Consider the following 19,613-nt stretch of genomic DNA (forward strand, 5'->3'; position numbering starts at 1 on the left):
GCTGGTCTTGAACCCCTGAGCTCAGGCAATCCTCTCGCCTCGGCCTCCCAAAGTGCTGGGATTACAGGCTTGAGCCACCACGCCCAGTCGGTGCACATATATTAACTCACATCTAGTTGGATGTTTCATTGGCCCCTGTGATTACTGCCTTCATGAGGGGGATACTAACACTTTTGCTGGGCTTGGCCAAAGGTGTTTTTATGTTTTTATCTCCAAGGCCAATACCTGATTTTTTTAAAGGTCATGTTTTGATTTTGATGCAGGGAAAAAATGGATTAAAGGCAGAACATGCACTCCCGCTGTGCTGTCCTGGCTCCTTTATCATCAATGAGCATTAGCGGCTTTCCTCTCACCCCCCACGTGCATTAAACTTTTAATAATACGGAGTGGGGACCCAGCACCCACCTTGGTTCCTAGGCCCTAGGATCTTCTGCCTGCCTCGCCCATGTGATATGCTTGGGAATGCAGTGCCTTGGTGTGTGGGCATCTCCCTTGTGGCAATGGCTTTTGTGCCTCTGCCCTTTTAAAAGCAACAGAACCCTTTGTTTAAAAGAAATTGTATGTGGAACCCCTGGGTACACAGTAGGTAAATGTGGATCTGTTCACTTGAAATGGGGGTGGGCTCCTCTGCTCAGCCTCTCTACCACCTCCCCACATTTCCCTGCCTGGGCCTCCATAGGACTTCCTGGAATCCCAGGGCTCCTGAGACCCCACTTGAGAACCAGGGCTCTGGAGGAAGAGCCGGCACCCAAGTGTGGGGACACACGTTTGCACTCACAGATGCTCACCTGTTTGCGTGTACTGTGTGTTCATGCCTGTCCTCTCCCACCTCTTTCCTCCTGCCCACCATGTTCCTGGTTCAGGCAGGTCTCATCCGCACGGAGAACACCGATTACTTCATTGAGCCTCTGGAGAGGGGGCAGCAGGAGCAGGAGGCCAGCGGGAGGACACACGTGGTATACCGCCAGGAGGCCATCCAGCAGGAGTGGGCAGAGCCTCAAGGGGACCTTCACAATGAAGGTAGGCTGTGGGCAGGGGCCCCAAGTGCTACTTCTGTCTCCACCTCTGGGGTATTTTCAGATCACTTCTGACTGTGAGCTCTCAATGTCTGACCTCAGTCTTCCCCTCTATAAAATGGGACTGGGCTGAATAGATTTTCTGTAACAGCAGAGAGATCCCAGTGGATTCTAGGAGTTAGGGGCCAGAGGAACCTCTTGTGTCCCGAAATGTGGTCCTTGGGACTCCAGAGATCTCTGCGGGCTCACCATTGCTTCCCAAGGCTACTTCTAGCCAAGGCAGAAGGTAGAAGTGCTGCAGTTAGTTCTTTTCTTGAAAAACCAACTCGAGCCTGTAGAAGCCAGGGGAAGGAAGTTTTAGGGCACTTGTAGAGAGGCTGCCTGGAGTCAGGATGTCAGGATCGGCTTTGTGTCCAAGAGTTTCTTTATTTTTATTTTTTTGAATTGGGGGGGTCTCATTCTGTCCCCCAGGCTGGAGTACAGTACCACAATCATGGCTCATCGCAGCCTTGAATTCCTGGGCTCAGGTGATCCTTCTGCCTCAGCCTCCTAAGTAGCTGGGTCTACAGGTGTGTGCCACTGCAACGGGCTAATTTTGACTTTTTTTTTTTTAGATTGGAAGATATAGTTTATTTGAAAAGTAAATTAGAGAGAGAAAGAGGAGATTCACTTCCCCAAGGTAGGAGAGGGGGTCCAAAGCTTAGGAAAACATAGCAGCCGTAGCCCAATGAACACATGACCTAGCCAGTGCTTAACAAAAACAGTGGTCAATTTTTACATCTTTCATAGAGACAAGGTCTCATTATGTGTCCCAGGTTGGTCTTGAACTCCTGGGTTCAAGCAAACCTCCTGCCTTGGTCTCCCAAAGTGCTAGGATTACAACACGAGCCATCGCACTCAGCCTAATAGACTATTTTAAAATCCTGCCTCCAGCTCTGTCTGCTGTGTGACCATAGGCAAGTTACTTAAGCCTCAGAGCCTCATTTTCCTAATCAGCAAAATGAGATGACCAAGGTTTACTTGTTAAGGTTGTTACATGCAACAATGATGGTGTATGCGAAAATTCCAGCATGGAACTTGGTATACAGTAGGTCCTTGATAAATAGTAGCTGTCATTACAGTATTGTTATTAACTGACATGTTAGAGTAGGAGCCCCCTGAGGGCAGGGTTGTCACTTCACTCCAGTGATTAGCACAAGGGCCCCCATGCTGACAGCACTCAGGAGGCATGGCTGAACAAATGAAACAGTAGATGTGATGGGTGCTGGTCTTGGACCCCAGCCAACTTAATAGTGAAACAGCTTTGTCATGATGACCTTTTGGCCAAGAGAAGATGAGAATGCCCTGGGTGCAATGTGGCGGTGAGCAGCCCACACCCTTGTGCCAGGGTCCCCGCATGAGGGAATACCTGGAGACCAGTTGTCCCCACATGCATTGTATCCTTTGAAGCTCCAGCTGCTCTCCAAGCATCACTCCTAAGAAATTACAGTACCCTAGCCGGGCTCGGTGGCTCAGCCTGTAATCCTGCGTCTTTGGGAGGCTGAGGTGAGTGAATTGCCTGAGCCCGCGGGTTCAAGACCCGCCTGGGCAGGCGAGACCTCATCTCTACAATAAATAAAAAAAATTAGCCGGGCGTGGTAGTGTGCGCCTGTAGTTCCAGCTACTTGGAAGGCTGAGGTAGAAGGATCGCCAGAGCCAGGAGGTCGAGGCTGCGGTGGCCGGGAGCAGCCACTGCACTCCAGTCTGGGCAACAGTGAGACTCCAACTCAAAAAAAAAAAAAAAAAAAAAGAAAGAAAGAAATTACAGCACCCTGGTGGTGAAGGGCTCTACAGGCCTGGGCTGGGGCGGGCAGGCCTGTGTGGGTTTTGGGGCACCCTACCCTCCACCATGGCTGGAGCAGGGGCAAGTTTCCTTTGGGCTTCATTTTATGTGAAGCCAGTTCTGAGTCAAAAGACCATAAACCCACCCTCTTGGGAAGAGACCTTGGAGAAGTCCAGCTCCAGGGCTATAGGCCTGGAACCGGCCATCATGGTCATTGGCGGGGGAGCTAAAACCACTGAGCACACATAGTTGGAGTTCAGGCCAAGAAACATGGATGCAGCTCTTTCTCGCGTAGGCTGCCAGGCTGGAACTCCCATGGGCCAGAGAGTAGGGCCAGGCCCTGGCCTATCTGTGCTCCTTTCTTAAAAGATAAGGGGCAAGAGAGGGCTTTCTTGGCAACCTGTGACTTGCACTTTTATTTGAAGACCCATCATGGTTCTGAGCCCAGCGTGCAGAGAAGCATTTCTGGATGCACTTGTCTCCATGTCACCTGCTCGATGAAGACGAAAGTCTTCATCTCAGCGCTTTGGGGTCTGGGCACACAGAGAGATGCCCGTAGGCCACTGCTGGTGGCTCAGAGCACACCCAGCAAGCAGCCAAAAGCTTCTGAGGAATCTCCTCAGACCAGGTACCTCCCCATCTCGGTCTGTCCCCATCCTGTGCATGTGTCCCTTTCCTTGATCCCTCATATCCTAGAGTCTCCTGGGTCGGTCCCCTTTTTCCACCCAGACCAGGGCTCCTGGAGAACGGATGCCAAATCTCCATCTCTGTGTCACTCACAGCGGTGCATCCCTCGGGGCTGTGGTTCACTTTCTTGGAGGAAGGAGGGAGGGGAGGTATCAGAGGCTCCATCGCACGGGATTTTTTCTTGTTGAGTCAAGGCAGTCAGGGGGTTTCCTGGCCCCCAGGTTCTACTGTAAGGAGGTCTGAATTGTACCAGTGCACTTGGGGTGCAGGTACGATCCTTGGCAATCAGGGTATGGCCTTGGCTGCTTCCTGAAGAAGGCATATGTGGGCACACATACCCATACCCACATTCACACCCACTTATGCACACACACTCTCAGACTGGCACAAACACACACCTACCCCACCCATACACTCATACTTACACACACTGATGCAAACACAGCCACACACCCCTCCACACACTCACATGCTCTCTCATGTCACATCCACCCATTCTCACACATAGTGACACACCCTTACACACACACACACACACACACTCATTCACATGCTCTCAAACACATTCTTACACACATGCATACACTCACACTCACATATCCTTGATGGGCCCCAAAGAAGAGTTAGGTGATTTTTTTCCCTAGGGCTCTGGTGAGAAATCAAACTATTCAGTCTAAAGGTAGGAGTTCCTGTGGCTGGACTGCCAGGCGTGAGCCAGCCCTCACCCTGTGGGTCCTGCCTTGGCCTTCAAGACAGTGCCTGGATCCTACCTGCTCTTAATGCTGCCCTCTCCTTCTGCAACCCACGAACCTGCTCTCTGGAACTCTTTCCTCACCCCCAAGTCCCTCTGGAGGACACAAACCAGGGCAGTGCTTTCTGTCAGGGGCAACCAGCCATGCTGGGCCTCAGGGCAGCTGCTGCTGCATTAAAACAAAAAATGAGCCCGGCAGAGTGGCTCATGCCTGTGATCCCAGCACTTTGGAAGACTGAGGCGAGTGAATTGCTTGAGCCCAGGGGTTCAAGACCTGCCTGGGCAACATAGCGAGACCTCGTCTCTGTAAAAAGCAAAAAAAGTAGCTGGGTGTAGTGGCACGCACCTGTAGATCAAGCTACTTGGGAGGCGGGGTGGAAGGATCGCTTGAGCTCAGGAGGTTGAAGCTGTGATAGATGTGATTGTCATGATCATGCCACTGCATTCCAACCTGGGTAACAGAGTGAGACCCAGACTCAAAATAATAATAATAATGATAATAATAATAATAATAATAATAGAAGAGATAGCATTCACCACTTTAACCATTTAAAATTATACAATTTAGTTGGTTTTTTAAAAACTATATTCACAGTGCTGTTCAACCACCATCTAATTCCAGCACATTTTCATCATCTCCATAACAAAACCTGTACCTATTAGTGGTCACACCTGTCTTCCCCCGCCCAACCCCCGACAGCCACTCGTTCACTTTCTATCTTTCTAAACAGGATTTTTCTATTCAGAACATTTCATATAAATGAAATCATACAGAATGTGACCTTTCATGGTTGGTTTTTTTCACGAAACGTGTTTCAAAGGCTCACCTGTGTTATGGCACATATTAATACTTTACTCTTTTTTATGACAGGGTAATATTCCAGGGGATGGATAGACCACATGTATTTATCCATCCATCTGTTGATGGACATTTAGGTTGTTTCCACCTTTTGGCTATTATGATAATTTGCTGCCAGGCTCGGTGGCTCAGCCTGTAATCCCATGCTTTGGGAGGCTGAGGTGAGCGGATTGCCTGAGCCCGCAGGTTCGAGATCTGCCTGGGCAACTTGGCGAGACCTCATCTCATTAATAAATCAAAAAATAAGCCGGGTGTGGTAGCGCGCGCCTGTAGTTCCAGCTGTTTGGAAGGCTGAGGTGGAAGGATCACCGGAGCCCAGCAGGTCGAGGCTGTGGTGACTGGGAGCATGCCACTGCACTCCAGTTTGGGCGACAGAGTGAGACTCCAACTCAAAAAAAAAAAAATTTGCTATGAACATTCAAGGTTTTATGCCAACCTGTTTTCAGGTTTCTTGGGTGTGTACTAGTAGTGGAGTTCCTGGGTCATATGGTAACTCCAGGTTTAACTTCTTGGGGAGCTGCCAACTGGGTTTTCAAAGCAGCTGGACCATTTTATGTTTGCTTGGGGTTTCTTGGGTGGGCTCATGGAAGCCTCCCAGTGGCCAGCGGGCTGGCCTGCCCTGCCCCAAGGGTTACCTACTCCTGGCCTGGAGAATGAGGGACACAGAGCAGAGCGTGTGGCTGGTGCATCCCCAGCGTCTATGGCTGATGTCAGCTGACCTCCCCAGGTCCCCTCAATGTCTGCTGAGAGAGATTGGGTGGGCCCTGATAGAGTGTGGTAATGAGGGAGGAGGCTTGAGTATACATTCTAGGCTCTTGCCATTAACTTGCTATGTGACCTAGGGTAAGTCAGGTAGACCTCCTTTTGACAACCCTGGCAGGGAGGGCTCTGAGGGGTCAAGTTCATAATTCCACTTGCAGCACTTAAACTTCTGGGCACTGCTCATGTACTGGGGTGAATTGTTATTTACTCTCCCCACCCCATGTAGAGGGCCTTGTCCCTTCTCCTCTGCTCTGGGCTTCCTTCCTCCTCTCCCCCAGTAATATATCTGTGGGCTGCCACACACACCATGCCACACACACCATGGGCCTCAGACACCAGGGCCACTGGGATCTGTGTGTGGTGTGGGCTGCCCAGAGGTGCTGCCTCAGGGGCAGGTGAGGGTGAAACCCACCCCAGCCCCTCACCCTGGGCCATGAGTCTGCCCAGGGGATTTCCTCAGCAGGCCTGTGGCCACACATTGTTCCACTCTTGAGTTTACTACCTTTTGCCTTTGCCTACAGCGCCCCTAGACAAAAGAGACTAAAGCCAAACAGTAGTGTTGAGCTCCTGTTCCCTGTCTTCAGATTTTGGTCCCCGAGTACCTGTGTCGGGAGATAGCATAGAGGCAGAACTTGGCCTCTGCAGAGGTACCTGTGGAAGCATCCCCGAGCCTCACCCATGGGGTGGATGGTCTCCATGCACTTTCTCCGTGGGGAACGCAGTCTCAGTGGACTCTGCAGGCGTGGGACCCTCATCTCCCCATGCTTCCTGCTCAGCCCAGTTTAGGTGTCCGCTTTCCAGAGCCTACCCCAGCTGGTAGGTCTCTTCCAGCTGGTGTGGAAACCTTCCCTGGCCAGTCCTGCTGTAGCCCTTGACATGCCTATATTGTAACCAGCTGATGCCCCACCCTTATCACTCACCCCCTGCCCATCTATTTAGTAAGTGCAGGACCCCTCCTGTGCCACACCCCTTAATACCTGGTTCCAGTCTCCTTTCTGGGGGCTCTCAAAGGACTGGATAAATGAACGTTCTTAGAAATCAATGGTACAAGTGTACTTCAGGATGGGATGGTGGGAAAGTCATTGTGTTAAGTCTCTAAAGCCTCCTTGAGAGACCCCAACCTCCTGTTCTGTCTTAGGTTTCCCTGCAGTGTTCTCACGCACCCTCACTCCACTACCCCAACAGAGGTTGCTCCGCTCTTCATTCTAAGTGGCAGTATAGATGGGGCTACTTCAAAGCATGGACTTTTGATTCTGGCAGACCTGGACAAGTTACTTAACATCTTTGAATCTCAGTTGATTCGCATGTATGATGGGGACAGTAACTTGGTAGAGTTGTTGTAAGGATTCGATTGGATTAGATTAGATTAGGGGTCAGTACATTTAAAATTCAGGGCCACATATAGTCTGCCACCTTTCTTTGTAAACAAAGTTTTATTGGAGCATACACTCATGTGTTTACACATCATCTGTGGCTGATCTTGCACTTTACCAGCAGAATTGGATAGTTGTGCCGGATAACATATGACCCACAAAGCTCAAAATGTTTCCTCTCTGGTCCTTTACAGAAAAAGTTTGATAAATCCTAGATTAGTTTGCTTTACTTTTTTTTTTTCAAGTTGGAGTCTCACTCTGTCTCTCAGGCTGGAGGTGCAGTGGTACGCTCACAGCTACTGCAGCCTCAACCTTCTGGGCTCAGGTGATTCTTCTATCTTAGCCTTCCAAGTAACTGGGACTACAGGTGTGTGCCACCACACAGAGCTAAATTTTTTATTTACTGTAGAGAAGAGGTTTCACCAGCTGCTCAGACTGGTCTTGAACCCCTGAACTCAGGTAATCCTCTTGCCTCTGCCTCCCAAAGTGCTGGTATTACAGGTGCGTGACCACCGTGCCTGGCCAATGACGCAAGTTTTTATAAATGCCAGTTAAATGAGTAAATATTTTACTTTTAGCCAAAAGGGCAAAGAAGTGATGGTGAAATTTGGGGCTCCTGGAAATGTGTAGGATGGATTTGAAGGGTTCACAGGAATTCTCTAGGGGCTCCTCAAATGCCCTGCATGGTGCCCAGTGACACCACCATTTTTTTCCTTCTTGAGGGTGTTACTACCCACTGCCACTTTTGTATTCTGCAGTAGCCTTGTGGGGCAAGAGGTCAAGGATGGTACATCCCCATGCTACAGGAGAGGAGGCCTGGAGAAATGAAGGGATTGGGCCTAGGACATTCAGTGAGACAGGACGAGTGGCCATTGGAACCTGGGCTTCCGACCCTGGCCAGTCCTCTTCCCTCTGCTACTCATTGCCTCAGAGACTTAGCCATGCCCTTGTGGCAGGAAGAAGGCCCATGCTGATGAGTTGCGCTGTGTGGAATAACCCCTCATGCTCTTTTGGCTTAGAGAGGCAGGAACAGGGGCACCTGTGATGGGGGTAGAGGTGGATGGCGGGCGACTTCATGGTGGCAGTCCCTCGTGTGGGTCTGACCTCACTCTCTTTCCATCCTGGTTCCAGCGTTTGGCCTGGGCGACCTTCCCAACCTGCTGGGCCTGGTGGGGGACCAACTGGGTGAAGTGGAGCGGAAGCGGCGACACGCCACGCCGGGCAGCTACAGTATCGAGGTGCTGCTGGCGGTGGACGACTCAGTGGTTCGCTTCCACGGCAAGGAACATGTGCAGAACTATGTCCTCACCCTCATGAACATCGTGAGTGTACCCATGTCCTGGGACTGGGCCGGTCCCAGTACTGATCTGAATGGAAGATTTCTTAGGCCTGGTGCTTTCCAGGGTGGACTTGGGGGAGTCACAGCTTGCTCTTCGAGCCCTCAGCAGCCAGGTTCCATGGTGTAATTGGCCTGAGCTGGCCTGACGTGAACCTGTGGTCGGATCGCAGCTGTACATACCTGGACTGAGGTGGCCCACAGGTCATCAGCACTGGAGCCCATGGACTGTGAGTTCTGGGCATGCAAACATTCTGAGCCTGGGTTAGGCATGACCTGTGACCGTGCTTACCTGGGAGATGAAGGGAGTTTCCCAAGACTTAGTATCTGGAGAAAATACCCATCCTCAGGTTGGGGAGACTGACCAAGGAGCTATCAATCTGTGGAGGTGTTCTTGGACCCTGACGAGAGCCTTGGATGTACATAGGAGGCAGACAGGCGTGGAGAAACAGGGGCATGGGTGAATTTTGAGGCTGTGATGAAGCAGAGAGCCTGTACTGTGTCCAAAGTGGTGGCTGATGCTGGTGACTGTCCTGCATTCTCTTGTCATAGAAAGGCCAGCAAAAAGTCAGGAAAAGTCAGAAATGTAGGGTTGTTTTTTTTTTAAAGGGTTTACAAAATTTAAATCCAGATATCTAAGTGAAAATTCCCAATTTTAAGATGTGAAAAGAAAAAGAACCATGGTGAATGCCAAACAAAACACACCCATGTGCCACATTTGGGCTCAGGTAAGTGCCTCTGAGCTAACGGGGCAGAGACAGGAGAGCAGACAGGGTCTTTCTGCTTTAATCATGGCCTCTGCAGGGAGCGGGTAGGATGCTAGAAAGTCTGCCCTGGCTTCCTTTTTTGTGTGGAAGTGTGTCGCACTTCTTCTGCCCCTTAAGCCTAGCTTGTGGTTTGGGACACAAAGAGCAAATGCTACCACATGGAGCTGTTTGAGAAAAAGAGAGGAAGGAAGGGAGAGGGCACCATGAATATGCACACACCCACCATACTGGGACACCTGACTACCCACCTAGACCCTACAGATCACAGACCCAATCTGAGACCACATACCTGAGGACCTCTCCCATCAGCGGGAGGCCACACTGAGTGCCAGGTTGAGCCACTGAAGCCAGCAGGTGGAGAAGGAAGAGGGACTGGAAACGGGAAGGGCTCTGGGGAGACCCTGGCACCTAAAAGCACTGGGAGCCTGGGTCTTGTAGCCCAAAGCTGGGGCTAAAGACCTCAGGTGTGTGAGCTGGGCCCTATTACAGCCCCTCCCCTCTCCCCGAGACCTTCGGTTTGTTCAAAGATACTTTTCAGAAAAAGGTATGATTGTGACTCCCATACAGAAAATAAAAGTGAACACATGTGAAAGATTTGACTCATTAATCAATGAGGAAACCAGGCAGACGAGATAACCTGTTCAAAAGAGACCCAAGAATGGAAATAATTATAGATCAGGAATTTCAAATGACTATGCACATGGAGACAAATTGGTGTTTCATAGGGCGAGAGGGAATTTAGCCTTTACCAGAAAAGACAGAATCTACGCGCATATAGATCGGCATTTTATGCTCCTCTCAGACATTTGTGGTGTTCTCTGTGGTCAAGGCGCCTCCTCAGCATCTGATTTGATAAGAGGAAAGGTGTGTTGTAGACCATGCCTGTTTTCCACTGAAGTGTAGTTTTTAATTTTAGTTTTAGTTTTTGTAAAGACAGGGGTCTTGCTGTGTTGCCCAGGCTGATCTTGAACTCCTGGGTTCAATCAATCCTCCCCCTACCAAAGTGCTGAGATTACACAACCTACCAAATTGCTGAGATTACAGACTTGAGCCACCTCGCCTGGCCCAAGTGCAAGTTTTTCTCTCTGAGTGTGAGGCCAGCCAGGTGTGAGGAGTCTGATGAGTCATCTGCTTTAAAGACTGCACCCCAACTCTTGGAGCTAGATGAGTGGCAGCTTCCCTTGGGCCGCCCTTGGATTCCGGCTGAGTGATGGTTGTAAACAGTTATGTGGTGGGACTCTGTTCCTAGTGAGCTCTGCCCTTACCACCTGCCCCTCCCTCACTTCCTGGATTCTGGCTGCGTCAGGGGTGTGAGAGAGTGCCTGGGGAAGTGGCTGAGGGTAAGAAGTCTGAGAAAGACCACAGAGCTCTCTGTCTTGGGTGAGACGCTTCGTTCTTTCACCTTTCAGAGAAACTCTCTTAGAGGTACCCTTGGGGTCCTCCACTGAGAATCCTGTTGCTCAGCTTCTTCAATGACTCTTTGTTGGACTTAAGTGTTGACAGGTTCTGGAAGGGTGGATCTGGCTTGCTGGAGCTCCACTCCTCCCACCAGTGGCTTCAGAAGCTGTGCTGCATCCAGGGGCTCTCTAAGGTGCTAGGATTGGGTGGGGCCGGGTGAGGTTGGGACTCTTGTGGTTGCAGGTGACAGATCCAGCTCGAACCAGTGGGGCTTGAACCAGTGGGGTCTCCTGGAAGGGAGCTGCAGATGTGACCACAGAATAAGAACTGTGGGGCGGGAGCTTCAGGACTAGGGCCTCAAGCCCACTAGGCCACTTCTCTGCTGGTCTGTGCTTGGTGATAGAAGCCAACAGGAGACAGGAAACGGGCCACCCAGGTGCTCCCACTTAGGACCCTGAGGACCGAACCGGACCTTTTTATTCTCTTATCCAACTAAGCAGCTTTGGGGAGTCACTCCCTGATAAGGACTCGCCAGACAAGTTTTTATCATTCTAGTACATCATAGCCTAAAGTTTGCTCTCCAGCCTAACTCTGGCATAACAAGTAAAGAAGGTTTGTAACCTGCAAAGCCATCTCTTATGGATTCTCAGACTCAGGGAATCCTTGTAAGATACTTTATCCTTTCTGAAGTCTGCCACATATAGGGCTTCATCTACATATGAACAGACCTGGACTTTTCCACCCACTGCCCCCCCAATGTTAACAAAGCATCTCCTCTACTGGCTTTCCAAATCCTTAGGAACTGCAAATTATCAGTCCAGAAATCTTTGAATCTGCCTATGACCTGCAGGTCCCCTTCCTTGCTTGGAAATGTCCCTCCTTCCTGAGCCAAACAATGAAGATCTCACATGTATTGATATTAATTTATGTTTCTTGTAGCTTCTGCTTTCCTAAAAATGTATATAACCAAGTCACCGTTCGGCCACAGTGGGCACGCTTTCTTAGGACCTCCTGAGGATGGTGTTCCGGGCTGAAGTCCTCAAGTTTGGCTCAAGAATAAACCATCTTAAAATTTTTTATGGAGTTTGGCATCTTTTTATCAATAACCCAAAGGCCAAAGGGATCCTTCCTGCCCTTCTAGGAAAGATTGGCAAGGGGTGGGTTATGTGGCCATCTCTGGACTACTAATTGCTGTGACAGGAAGGTTGGCTTGGGCCTGTCGGGTCAGAGCCCACCGCTGTGTGTGGAGGTGAGGTAGAGCAGGATCTGTTCCCAGAAAGCAAGCAGCAAAGTCTGTAGACAGAGACAAAAAGAATGGCTTCCACAGTAGAGGACGCAAGAGGTGGAGAAAACAGTCCCTGCCCTCGGAGCTTATACTGCTGTGTGTCCACAGACCACTGCAAAGGACATCACTGTAGAAATCATTAGAATCATTTTTGAGGAACCGCTGGAAGCATATTCTGTAAACTTGACCTCATTTACTTCCGTCTCCCAATGATCCTATGTGAGGTCTTTGTATACTCAGCATCCTTATGCAGAAATGAGTGCAGAGCCTGACTATAACTTGCTGACCTCTGTTTGGTTGTGGGGCTGGGATCTGAGCACTGCTCTGTCCACTTCCGAGCTCACCCTCTTCCCACCAGCCAGTGCCATCTGTGGCTGTTGACCCAGCTGTCAGGAAGGGCAAACAACTTTTTCTCTACCCTCTACTGAAGGGCCTATGATTTTAAACTGGCAAAAGAAAGTCTCAGGGTAAAAATCAATGTGCAAAAGACAGTTGCATTCTTATACACGAATGACAGGCAGAGGACCAAATAAAAATCACAATCCCATTTACTATAGCCACACCAAAAAAAGAAAGAAAGAAATACCTTGGCATCTTCCTAAGCAGAGATGTGAAATACCTTTACAACAAAAACTACAAAACAGTGCTCAAAGAGATCAAAGAAGATGCAAACAAATAGAAAAATATTCCATGCTCATGGATTGGAAGAATCAACACAGACATTGTTAAGATGTCCATCCTACCCAAGACAATCTACAGATTCAACAGAATACCCATTAAATTACCATCATTCTTCTTGGACCTGGAAATGACAATACAGAAATTTGTGTGGAAACAAAAACAACCACAAATAGCCAAAACAACCCTCAGCAAAAGAAACAAAGTGGAAAGTATCACACTCCCAGACTTTAAACTTTATCATAAGGCTACAATAATCAAAACAGCCTGATATTGGTACAAGAACAGGACGATAGAACAGGACAGAGATTCTGGAATCAAAACCTCAACTTCTCAACCAACTCATCTTCAGCAAAGCCAACAATCACTGGGGAGAGGAGAACCTATTTTGTAAAGGGTACTGGGAAAACTGGCTGACCACATGCAGAAGAATGAAACAGGACCCCTATCTATCACCATACACAAAAATCAACTCCAAATGGATCAAAGACTTAAATGTAAAACCTGAAACTATAAGAATCTTAGAAAAAATAGGAGACATCCATTTGGAAACTAGAATAGGCAACCAGTTCCTGAGCAAAAGCACTTACGCCCATGCCATAAGAGATAAAATAGACACGTGGGACCTCATCAAACTTCTACAACCAAAAGAGACCATTGAGAGTGGGGAGACAGCCCAGAGAATGGGAAAAAAAATATTTTTCAACTGTATATCTGAAGAAGGCCTAACACCCAGGATCTACAAGGAATTCAAACATGCCAAAAGAAAAAAAACAAACAACCCCATTAAAAAAGGGCAAAAGACATGAATAAAGACTTCTCAAAAGAAGATATAGAGCAGCCAACAGACACATTAAAAAATGCTTAGCCTCATTAATCTCAGAGAAATGCAAATCAAAACCGCGTTGAGATACCACCTAACTTCAGTAAGAATGGCCGTCACAAAAAACAACAGATGCTGGCAAGCATGTGGAGAAAAGGGAATGCAAAAGAGATTAGCAGGAGGAAAGAGTTCACTTCCCAGTTCCTTGCATATGGGAATGCTCAGTGATGAGTAACTCAAAGGGAGCTAAAATTGGGGGCATATATACCTCATTTAGTAGAGAGAGAAAGGGAGAGGGGAGAGAAGGCTTTTATGGGAAGGACAAATCTGTTTTTTGAGGAAAGAAAAATGGGTTTTTAGGAGGATAAATGGGAGATAAGAAAGTTTCTGATGTTTGCTTGTGCAGGTGTGAGTGGTCTTTCTGCCTTCTTTATGGCCATGAAACACCTTTGAGTTTCTGCTTTTAGTTAGATAAGGGAAGCTCTGAGAAGGTTTCTTCCTGCATCTGTTGAATTTCAAATGTCCTCAGCTTAAAATGACCTTTATACTGACTTTGGGGCTCCAAGTAGGACCTCGTACAGGCCAGAATGGGACCCCAGGAGAGTGATTCTGTATGCTTGTGTCCTGGAGGGGCCACCACCCTGTGCCAGTCCCCAAGGTCGCTATATGGGATGGGACTCCATTTGTGTGGGTTCTGGGTGCTGTGTGCCCTTGGCAAGGCCCCCACAAGAGGGGCTGCTCCTTGGGGCTATGGCCAAAAAAATGAAACCCACCCCTGAGATGGAGAGTTGAAGGCAGTGAAGTTTGAAAAGTGATGGGCACGTTGGATAGGGATTGGTTCCCCAAGCAGAATTTGGGAGCTCCTTGGAAACTGGAAGAGGGCTTCTGATGGATCATTTATTTCCATAGAAACCTGGCATTTCCAGGACTTGCCCAGAATGAAATATGATGCATTCAGAAGGGGCTGGTAAAGCCCTCAGATCTGGAGCTAAAAGGGACTACGTGGAAGAAGGCGGGAGTGGGTGGCAAGTTCTTTCCAAACCCTTGCAGTTCATAATGTGGAGGCCAGCCACCCACCCATCCTTCTTCCCTGGTGTCCCTTCCATTTACCGTTGGAGGAAGATAAGCATGTGACCCATTCTAGCTCTGTTGGTGAAATTAACACATTCTAACTTTTGACCCTTGATCTCTGACCCCAGACTCACAGGCTTGGCCAAGGAGCATCACCAGCTTCCACTGAAGACCATGCCACCAGGGACTGCCTTGGCAATTACATTTGGGAGTCTTGGTTCCACCCTCCTTCTCCTAAAAACCTACCAGAAAGTGGATGAGGAGAGTAATTATCTTCTCAGGAGTTCTGGAAGGCCGTTAGAGGCTGGGTCTTTTGCTCACTGCTGGCTTGCCCTGTGAATATGGCAACAGAATGGACCTGGGATTGGCGAGGGGTACTACTGAGGCAGAGCTTCCCACGAGGAAAGCCCAGTTCCTCGGGGGGAGAGAGGCTCACAGCACTGAGATGGACCACAGCTTAAGGAGCTGTGTCTTGCAAACCGGCCACTGCCATGGGGGTAAGTGGGCGGTGTGGGGTTAGGTTTCCTGGGGTGCAGAGGACAGCTAGCCAGACTTCCGACCCAGGGAGGTGAGCGGATGGGGGCTGGACAGTCTCTCCCTCCCAGGGGACCAGCAGCTCATCCTGTGCATTGTGTGGGAACTTTTATTTGGCTGGAAGGCTAGAAGCTCGAGTTCCCTTAGATTTCCAGAGTCTGTGAAAATGGTATTTCTTTGCTCTCTGGTTTGAGCACCTTATCTGTCCATGGCCATTTCTGATCCTGATTTTTGGGACTGACCTGGAAGGATCAAAGAGAAGAGATCTGGTTCCCAGGAATTGTCCCATTGTGAGACCCAGGGAGGAGGGGGCAGAAGCCATTAGCGAAACAACTGTGGAACAAATCAGAGTGGTCCTGTCTCCCATTTTCCTTTTGTATTGACCTGGGCATGTGTTACACATATTCATGAGGCTCCAGAAGATGGGTAAAGACTCCCTCCTCAGTCCTCCCCCACATGTTGCTGGGCCCTGGAAAGACTTGTCTTTCTCTGTGCCTCAGTTTACCCAACTGTATGAGTCCTTTCCCTTAAGGTGTCTTCAAAACCCAGAACTAGAGAACCTTTGAGCCCTTTGAAACATAAGGGAGGAGTTGTTTCAGCATTTAGTGAGTGCCTGTTGTGTACCTAGTAGCATAGACAGATTCCTGTTCTAGAAGCTTTGGTCTGGCTGCAAAAACAAGCCTCGGTCCCATGGAATGATTAGGGAACCACTGAGGATGGTATCAAGAAGCTTCGACGGGGTGGCCATTCCCATGGAGCAGAGGAGAGAAGAAGGCTGTTTGGAGGGGGTTATTGCTCAGCCGGCCTTGGGGGAGAAGGAGATTTGGTGAGGTGAGGAGCGTGTGGGCTGAAGTGGTGGCGGCACAGGAAGAATGGCAAGATTGTGGGGGCAGGAGTGAGGAGGGAGACCAGGAGCTGGGGAGCAGGGGCAGAGGCCTGCGGGAACTCTCAGGAGTCTGGGCGTGGTGGGATAGTCTGTGAGGCAGTAACATGAGCTCTGGCTTGAAGAAGAGGCATGAGAACAACTCCTGAGGGTGGCATCCAAGGTGACTGGGTGTGGAGAGGGAGGAAAGTAGAGGCCAGCAGGGCTGCGATGGGTCTGTGGAAAAGCCTGGGGAGAGGGGCCTCGTGATGGCTGGAGAGCTGAGTGTGTTACATATGGGCTCACTGAATCCTCGCAGCTGTCTTTTGCGACCAGATTCCTTTGATCTCTGAGGCTTTGAACAGCTAAGTGACTCAGAATCTACATGGCTAATAAGGGGTAGAGCCAGGATTCGAACTCAGATTCATCTGATTCCAAAACCTGTGCTCCCTCCCCATCCCACTGCTGTGGCAGAACTTGGGGACAAGCAGCTTGGAGAGGTGGGAGAAGGAAGATCCCTGGGAAAAGCCTTTCTGAGATGGGCCTTCCTAATGGAATCAGGATCCTGGAACTTCACCCCGGGCATTGGCTCCTGGCTATGGCCAGGCCTGCCAGCAGGGGTAGGGTGAGGACTGGGCCATGCCTGCCTGCTGGGTGCTGCCAGGGACCTCTCCTTATTGGAGGTGATGTACCAAATCTCTGGGCTAAGAACCCCATTGGATGTGGGATACAGGGATCTTCCCAGGGCCTGTAACTGGAGCAGAGTAGGGATGAGAAGAGAAACAGAGAGGCCCTTCCATCATTCCAAATCAGGCTGCAACCAGAAGCTTCTGTCTCTTTTTCCTCTGGGATCTCTCTTGGCAGTCCCCCCATCTGGATAAGAGACTCCCTGCTCACCTCTTCTCCCCACCCTGCCCCGCTTGGCTGACAATACAAAGTTGCCAGTGTGCCGTCACGGTTACTTCTGCCAATGGTAGGGTCTTGTCAGCTCTGAGCTGCCTTGGAGTCCCATGTCCGAGCATGGGGCATGCTCAGATGCTCTGTGTGGAAAAGCTTGGTGCCCTTTGTGGACCTGGGAGGTTTCAGTGCAAATGGCTGTCAGACCAGAGCTCTGGTGGCCTCCGCTTGGGTGGATGGCATTCTGTTGGCTCGTGACATGTGTTAAAGTTTCGTCATAAAGGCTGGTTTGGAGCACCATGAAAACTGCTTTTCTGCTGACAGAGAGTACAGCTTTGCCAGATTTTTTCCCTTTGAGCTAGATGGACCTCATGTAGCCCACCTTCTCTGACATTGGGAGGATAGAAAACCTCTTCCCTCCCTTTTGGTATTTTTCACTTCCTTTGTCTCTCCCACCAAACCTTCCACCACTTTTACAAAAACAAAAACTCATTCATTTAATTTAATGTAAGGATTTATTTTGAGTCAGCGTCTCACTCTGTCACCCAGGCTGGAGTACACTGGTACGCTCGTGGCTATTGCAGCCTTGATCTCCTGGGCTCAGGCGATCCTTCCATCTCAGCCTTCCAATTAACTAGAACTACAGGCATATGCCACCACACCCGGCTAATTTTTTTATTTACTATTGGGTTGGGTGTGTCTGTCCCATGCACTCTGGAGCCACCCTGCACACAAAGCCTGGGCAAGAGGTAGGCTGAGCAGCTGGATCCCAGGAGCACTATTGCCATGTTTCCCAGGCTGGTCTCAATCCCTGGACTCAGGCAATACTCCCGCCTCTGCCTCCCAAAGTGCTGGGATTACAGGTGTGAGCCACTGTACCTGTCATTAAAAACTCATTCATTTTAAAGCAGTGGTTCTTAACCAGGGATATTTGGTAATGTCTGGAGACACTTTTTGGTTATCACAACTGGAGGGGGTAGGATGCTACCAGCATCTAGTGAGTAGAGGCCAGAAATGTTCCAAATATCCTACAATGCACAGGACAGCTCCCTGACAGCTCCAATTGTTCATAGTGGTCACTTTGAAAACCCATGAACTATGGTCTTAGTTCCAGTTGCCACATGCAGGTATTTACATTTTCAAAGCGATCCTGCTGGGCAGAGCACAGTGCTCATCCTAGGAGGTGGAACACTGGGGTTCCTGGTGCAAGAGACCCAATCACAGTGAGTAACCCTCACTGGGAAGAGAGCATTAGGGTTCAGTGTTTGCCTATACAGCATCTCACACTACATATTGGCGGTCAGACTCCCAAAATCCTGTTGTGGGATGATCTGATGGGCTCCCAAAGTGGAAAGAAGTTTTAAACTAACAGATGCCATTTGTTGAGCACAAGCTATGGGCCTGGCTCCAAGTTCTTGACGTTTGCCTTCTTCTACCCTCGTGTCTCTGAAGTTATGTTTCATCCACACCCACAGGTGAGCAGAGTCAGACTCCGAGAGGCAAGGTCATATGGCAGTGAGAGCCAGCCAGCTCAGGCCTTCTCAGGTCTCCACACTGCCTCTGTTTACGCAGGCAGCCCAACATGGGACAAAAAGGCCTCTGCGTTTTGCAAATCAGTCATGGGGGGATAAATGCTGAACATTGAGGGTTCGTGAAAGGGACTCTGTTGGATTGGGTGTGTCTGTCCCATGCACTCTGGAGCCACCCTGCACTCACAGCCTGGGAAGGAGGTAGGCCAAGCAGTTGGATCCCAGGAGCACTGCCCAGGCCAGCCTGCAGGCTCCAGGGAGCTGGGGTGACAGCCACATCTTTAAGAGGTGCTGGTTAAAAGGCAGCTGAAAATGCTTACATGGAGCCCACAGTAGCCCTTTGAAATACAGGACATGATCATGAACTTAGCAGGGAGCAGTTCAGCCTGTGGCAACTGAGAAACAGGTCAGGACTCAGCACTCTTTTTCCATAGCCCTGAGAGCAGCCTTGGCCTCCAAGACCTCACTGGTGATCTCGGAGACCAGGCCTGCCAATGTGGCATGTGAGTGAGCGTGGCACCCTGACGAAGTCTCAGTGTCCCAACCTAGAGAAAAACAGACCCAACTGTAGCTATGGCATGTGTCATCCCCAGGGGATGGATGGCAGGGATCTCAGACCACAGGCAGCAGTATATTGCTGATAAACATCCACACATGTATACATGCATGCATACGTATAACACATGTACTCATAAATGTGCACATTTAGTCACCCACAAGTAATATGCAAACTCATCTGTATAACATGATACATGTGTACAGATGTGTTTGCGTAATACATGTACCACATCAAATAAGAGGTGTTCATGCACATATGTAAACACATGCTTGCCATATTTTATCAAATCTAAGATCCCACCAGTGTCAGATGCTCCATTGTTTTATGCATTTGAGAAAAAAAAGTGCTACCAATTAAATTCTTCATCACCTAGCATTTTTATTTTGGACTTGTTAGAAGAGTCCGCTTAGCCATTTAGACTTAGATTTCTATCATGTATTTTCTTGTACATACACAGATCTGACAACATGGGAATTAAGGTATCTCCTAACTTCTTCCCATTCAGAGTAATGCCCTTGCGGGTCACTTTCCAGGATAGTTCTCAGAGGATACTTTCCCACGCAGCATTGTCCTGTGTGCTATCCAGAGCAGGGATGGTGCCACC

At 49.4% G+C, this 19,613-nt stretch overlaps 1 protein-coding gene across 1 annotated transcript in view; it reads left to right on the forward strand.

Moving 5' to 3' along the window:
• The window catches only part of ADAMTS14 (ADAM metallopeptidase with thrombospondin type 1 motif 14), an 84,002-nt gene that overhangs the window by 26,128 nt on the left and 38,261 nt on the right, over positions 1-19,613 (forward strand). The window contains exons 3-4 of the mRNA XM_008057859.2: positions 864-1,020; positions 8,402-8,592. Coding sequence (XP_008056050.2) covers positions 864-1,020; positions 8,402-8,592 — 348 coding nt within the window. The remainder of the gene's footprint in view (positions 1-863; positions 1,021-8,401; positions 8,593-19,613) is intronic.

Source organism: Carlito syrichta, unplaced genomic scaffold, assembly GCF_000164805.1.
Source record: "Carlito syrichta isolate Samal-C Ts95f unplaced genomic scaffold, Tarsius_syrichta-2.0.1 Scaffold303141, whole genome shotgun sequence".
In the NCBI taxonomy this organism is placed as follows: domain Eukaryota; kingdom Metazoa; phylum Chordata; class Mammalia; order Primates; family Tarsiidae; genus Carlito; species Carlito syrichta.